Source organism: Lingula anatina, chromosome 7, assembly GCF_051362555.1.
Source record: "Lingula anatina isolate TDL-2025a chromosome 7, LinAna3.0, whole genome shotgun sequence".
Classification (NCBI taxonomy): Eukaryota; Metazoa; Brachiopoda; class Lingulata; order Lingulida; family Lingulidae; genus Lingula; species Lingula anatina.
Window position 1 is genome coordinate 11,608,548 of NC_141773.1, and position 6,000 is coordinate 11,614,547.

At 38.1% G+C, this 6,000-nt stretch overlaps 1 protein-coding gene across 1 annotated transcript; it reads left to right on the forward strand.

Annotated features, from left to right (window-relative positions):
* The first annotated feature begins 2,629 nt into the window (after positions 1 to 2,629).
* Positions 2,630 to 5,463, forward strand: LOC106165113 (uncharacterized). Its single transcript, XM_013543210.2, has 2 exons — positions 2,630 to 3,284; positions 3,577 to 5,463. Exons 1-2 carry the CDS (start codon positions 2,743 to 2,745, stop codon positions 4,505 to 4,507), a joined length of 1,473 nt encoding a protein of 490 aa, XP_013398664.2. The 5' UTR covers positions 2,630 to 2,742; the 3' UTR covers positions 4,508 to 5,463.
* The last annotated feature ends 537 nt before the right edge of the window (positions 5,464 to 6,000 follow it).

Below are 6,000 nucleotides of genomic sequence, written 5' to 3' on the forward strand. Positions count from 1 at the left end.
AATTTATTGAAGTTTATAAAATGCTTGGTGCAGGCTTTTTCACTATGTATGCTTTTGATCTAAATTACAACGTAACTTATCCTATTTTAAAATATTACAAGCAAGAAAAGCGACTCTCCATTATACCGTGGCACGCACCGCCAAACCTGAAACAATTTGTCAATTATCCAAAGAGTTGGTACAGAGATATTGGGCAAACCATAGCCCAAACTGACTGTCTTTACAGGAGTATGAGGAAGTACACTCACGTAGCCATGGTAGACATTGATGAATTTCTCATTCCTAGATCCAACATGACTTTCCAAAAACTATTCAGTGTGTTACCAAAACATCAAGGAGTGTATACATTTCGGAACAGGTTTTTCCAGATGGACAATAACCCTCAAAGGCTCTCTGCTGCTTTCAAGGATTCAAGGATTCGAAAATACCGACCAAAAACTATTATAGCTCCCCGTGGAATGCGAGCTATAGATAAAAGACCGAAGTACATTGCTCTTGCAAAGGGCACATGGGGTGCTTTGACACACCGCGCAAAATTAAACCATGGTTACAAAGACTATGTGGTTCCAGTGGAACTAGGGGCTATGCACCATTATCGAAACTATATTAAAAGTCTGGCTGGAGAATATGATCCATATATGTTATCATATAAAGAGGAAATACTGCAAAGGATGGAATATGTGTTCAATGAAACAAAGGCGATGCTAGTGAATTAACTCTAGCATGTATATCTGGAATACATGTAGGTATAATAAGGTGTTACAATTAACCCATGTGTGCTACGGGATTCCCACGGCATTGGGTTGCATAGGATGTAACCCTCTAAAGGTCTCTAGTAACCCACATTTCAATTATTATCGTGGAAACAAAATCATCATTCAATGACCAAACACTTTTTATTCAAGTGCTTACTTTTCCAAAGGTGGCGGTTTGGACTGGCGACTAGGGTGACTAGGTGATTCTTGACCAATTAAATAACAGGGATTTGGGTAATTGTATGATGATATGGAAAATGGTTATAATATAATTTAATATCTATATTGTATCACATTATTGCAAGTAAAAATATTATATGCCATTTCATTCGTTTACTCATCGAACACGTTTATATTAACGTCTGTTCACTGTAATTTATTTGTCACAAACCTGGGATTATGTCATTATTGACAGAGACAAGATGTTGGTACCAGACGAGAAATATTAAAGATACATATTAAGCGAGAAGACAAGTAATTCCATTCCCAGATAGTTTCAAATAGTATACAAACCACAGGGTTTCGTATCATTGTTGCATTTCATTTTTCGTTTCAATACAAACTGGAGAGAGGTGTGGCTAGAAATTAATAGAAGGTGCAATTTTAACACCCTTAAAATTAATCAATAATAATTTCGGATATTATTTAAGTAGGTTATACTGCACTTCTACGCCAAAAATCACATAAGGTTATACAGAGAGGAGCATTAAGGCGGTAGCTTAGCAGCACGATTGAAATATGCTGAATAGCTTCCAAATCTACTCTTACAGAAGACAAGTTGAATTTACAGGCAGCATACGAGCACAATACGGACGTCTCATGGCAAGTGTAATTTAGGCTTAAACAAGCGAAAATATAACAAATCTACAAATCAGTCTTCTGAAGATTATTTAGTTTTGCCCATTACCTCAGACGGCACGATCCATGGTTTCAAATTAATGCTGACCGTTGCAATATGATGAAAATGTAGATCGTAGATTGAAAGACAAAAAACTAACAAGTCAAATCAAAATTAAACATTTAAAACGAAACTACGCATAGAACAAACCGCTAGCAAGGTAGGAGTTAAAACGAGTTTCAGTCTATAGAAAGGAACAGTACCGGTGTACAGAGTGATAGAGTCCCCCGTGATAGAGAACCGCTTCCCGTTCATTTGTACAGATGAACCTCCCCCTAGATTTTGCCTCACTTAAGTGAGACTAACCCTAACCATTATAACTATATGGAGGGTAGAATTTTCTATTACACGGACCCTCAGTTTCGTTACACTGGCAGATAAGTAACTGTGTAATTACAGTCGGCTTACAGTAATCGATAATAAAAGGAACAAGAGGAGACAGGGTTGTGCCGGAAGTGACGACCAGTTGGGTAAGACATGAAGCTGAGTGGTCATTTTTAGCTGGAGGTGAACGGGAGTGAAGACGTGGGCTCAGAGGAAAAAAACGTTTTTTCCAACAACACGGAAAGATAACGTTATTTACATGTCTTACACCACACTTCTGTTCACTTTTGATGTCACTTCTGGCACAATCCACTCTCCTTCGGTTTTCTTATTAAATCCCTACCTAGGATAAACAGGGAGAGAAGCCGCCTTCGGTGGACAAGAGGAGATATGCATATGCAGGCACATAGTACTGGCTTGACGTCTGCTTATTTGCATTGCCATTGTGTTTCCCTATAATTATTAATTCAAATCGTATACCCTTACATATGTCAGAAAATGATAGATTAGTTATTGTGTGACAAATGATAGACTGGAAGCCGCACGTTCAATTATTAATGTTATGTAATACTGAAACCACACTGGTAGCGAATAGCCCATCTCTGTATGTATCCGAAATCTTTTGAAAAATTTATACTGCAGTGTCGGTAGACAATTGTAGCGAATGTTTTTCGTATACACTGGAGGCTGAAGTGAAAATTCTGGGGCAGAAGTTAGGCATGAGAAATCAGTGAGACATAAGAGAGCCATCCTTGCAAGAAAAAAATGTTGTATTCAAAAAAGATACTAAAACTATGGACGTCTTTGGTCACATTGTGTGCACTTGCTCTTGGCGCTGCTTTGCTATGGTCTGCAATGCAGTCAAAACCAGGCGAGTTTAAATACGTGGCAGTTGGAAAAACAAAATCCGGAATGAATATCAGTTCTCATGAGCATGAAGACAGTAAAAGAATAGTTCCTGGAAGAGATGCCAACACCAAAGCAAATGGATCATATAAAAACGAAGAGATTTCGTTTTCAAAGTTTTCAACAATGAAATGCTCCAATTTACCCTTGGTGTCTCCAGATGTACCGCTAACCCAGCAGTGGATGCCTGTCATTCTCCCTTCAAACGATTCTCTGGATTATGTTTTCGCAGCATACCTCTACACCAATGATGGCAGACGACGGGTGGTTGTTACATCCATGACTTCTAAAAACCACGTTCCATTTGTTTGTCAGATTTGGGCCCGGTCTAAAGGTTCGGAAGGCAAAGTAACTCACCGGATTACACCCTGCTCGGGAAGAGCAGTCATGACTCCTGGGCTGTGAGTACATCTTACAATATAATAACATCAAAGCGATTAAATCAATACATTATTGAGATTAATTCTGATAACAAACGGAAGAAATGTTGAAAATATAATCAGTTGCAGTGTTGTTCACAAGACTGATTTTTATCATCCCCCCCCCCCCCCCAAATCACCACCAGCGGTATTTAATGTTGACCAAAAAAAAAAACTTTGGCCCATTGATTTGCAAAGTGTATGTTTGTGTGGTAAATACAAATAAAGGTTTCACGCTTACGGCCTTTTTCAGCGTAAACTCTATCTTTTACAGTTTCAAAGCCACTCTCCTTTATTGTACCATCAAGACTGACGAAGAGCCGTTTGCAGTTTCAATTGTACAGGCTAAAGACCCGTGTTCAGCCCCTCACAATGTTTTAAGAATCGAGGATGCTAGTTTTCCAGGCGACAAGAACGTAACTGTTGCCGTATGCGTTAAGCCTCTTTACGGAAGTTATGGTGGCTTTAATAGGACTGCAAGATTGGTTGAATTTATTGAAATTTACACAATGCTTGGCGCCGGCTTTTTCACTATGTATGCTTTTGATCTAAATTACAACGTAACTTATCCTATTTTAAAATATTACAAGCAAGAAAAGCGACTCTCCATTATACCGTGGCACGCACCGCCAAACCTGAAACAATTTGTCAATTATCCAAAGAGATGGTACAGAGATATTGGGCAAACCATAGCCCAAACTGACTGTCTTTACAGAAGTATGAGGAAGTACTCTCACGTAGCCATGGTAGACATTGATGAATTTCTCATTCCTAGATCCAACATGACTTTCCAAAAACTATTCAGTGTGTTACCAAAACATCAAGGAGTGTATACATTTCGGAACAGGTTTTTCCAGATGGACAATAACCCTCAAAGGCTCTCTGCTGCTTTCAAGGATTCAAGGATTCGAAAATACCGACCAAAAACTATTATAGCTCCCCGTGGAATGCGAGCTATAGATAAAAGACCGAAGTACATTGCTCTTGCAAAGGGCACATGGGGTGCTTTGACACACCGCGCAAAATTAAACCATGGTTACAAAGACTATGTGGTTCCAGTGGAACTAGGGGCTATGCACCATTATCGAGACTATATTAAAAGTCTGGCTGGAGAATATGATCCATATATGTTATCATATAAAGAGGAAATACTGCAAAGGATGGAATATGTGTTCAATGAAACAAAGGCGATGCTAGTGAATTAACTCTAGCATGTATATCTGGAATACATGTAGGTATAATAAGGTGTTACAATTATCCCATGTGTGCTACGGGATTCCCACGGCATTGGGTCGCATAGGATGTAACCCTCTAAAGGTCTCTAGTAACCCACATTTCAATTATTATCGTGTAAATAATTCATCAATCAGTGAGGAAACATACTCTATTTAAGTGCTTACTTTTCCAAAGGTGGCGGTTAGGACTGGCGACTAAGGTGACTAGGTGATTCTTGACCAATTAAATAACAGGGATTTTGGTAATTGTATGATGATATGGAAAATGGTTTTAATATAATTTAATATCTATATCGTATCACATTATTGCAAGTGAAAATGTTATATGCTATTTCATTCGTTTTATGCTATTTCATTCGTCTACTCATTGAACACGTTTATATTAACGTCTATTCACTGAAATTTATTTTTTTACTAACCTGGGTTTATGTCACTATTGACAGAGGCAAGATACTTGTAACAGACGAGAAATATTAAAGATTTATGTTAAACGAGAAGACAAGTAAATCCATTCCCAGGTAGTTTCAAATAGTATACAAATTTCGTATCATTGTTTCCTTTCAAGTTTCGTTTCAATACGAACTGGAGGGAGGTGTGGTCAGATATTTTAATATTTAATATTAATATAGAAGGTGCAATTTTAACACCCTTAAAATTAATCGGTAATTAATTTGGGATATTTCTGTGGTAAGAAAATTTTATTTCAGTAGATTATACTGTACTTCTACGCCAAAAATCACATAAAGTTAAACAGAGAGGAGCATTAAGCCGGTAGCTTAGCAGCACGATTGAAATATGCTAAATAGCTTCCAAATCTACTCTTACAGAAGATAAGTTGGATTTACGGGCAGCATACGAGCACCTTAAGGACTTCTCATGGCAAATGTAATTAGGGCCTAAACAAGCGAAAATACAAATAATCTACACATCAGTCTTCTGAATATTATTTTATTTTGCCCATTACCTCAGACGGCACGATCCATGGTTTCAAATTAATGCTGACCGTTGCAATATGATGAAAATGGAGATCGTAGATTGAAGGACAAAAAACTAACAAGTCAAATCAAAATTAAACATCAAAAACGAAATTACCCTAAGTATAGAAAAAACCACTAGCAAGGTAGGTGTTAGGACGTGTCTCAGCCTATAGAAAGGAACAGTACCGGTGAAACTTGACAGAGTCTCCCATGATAGAGAGTCTGCTTCCCATTCATTTGTACAGGTGGCATCACCCTAGATTTTAACCCACCTAGGTAAGACTAACCCTAAACATTATAACTGCATGGAGGGCGGGCTTTCTGTTACACGGACCCTCAGTTTAGTTTCACTGGCAGATAAGTAACTGTGTAACTATTATTGGTTTACAGTAATCGATAATAAAAGGAACAAGCGGAGACAGGATTGTGCCGGAAGTGACGTCTAGTGGGGTAAGACATGAAGCTGAGTTCTCATTTTTATCTGGT

What these genes read in the sequence shown, in the direction of transcription:
- LOC106165113 (XM_013543210.2), top strand. Translation starts at nt 2,743, where the DNA reads ATGTTGTATTCAAAAAAGATACTAAAACTATGGACGTCTTTGGTCACA. An exon ending in GCAGTCATGACTCCTGGGCT is followed by an intron (nt 3,285 to 3,576) that starts GTGAGTACATCT and finishes TATCTTTTACAG; the next exon opens with TTTCAAAGCCACTCTCCTTT.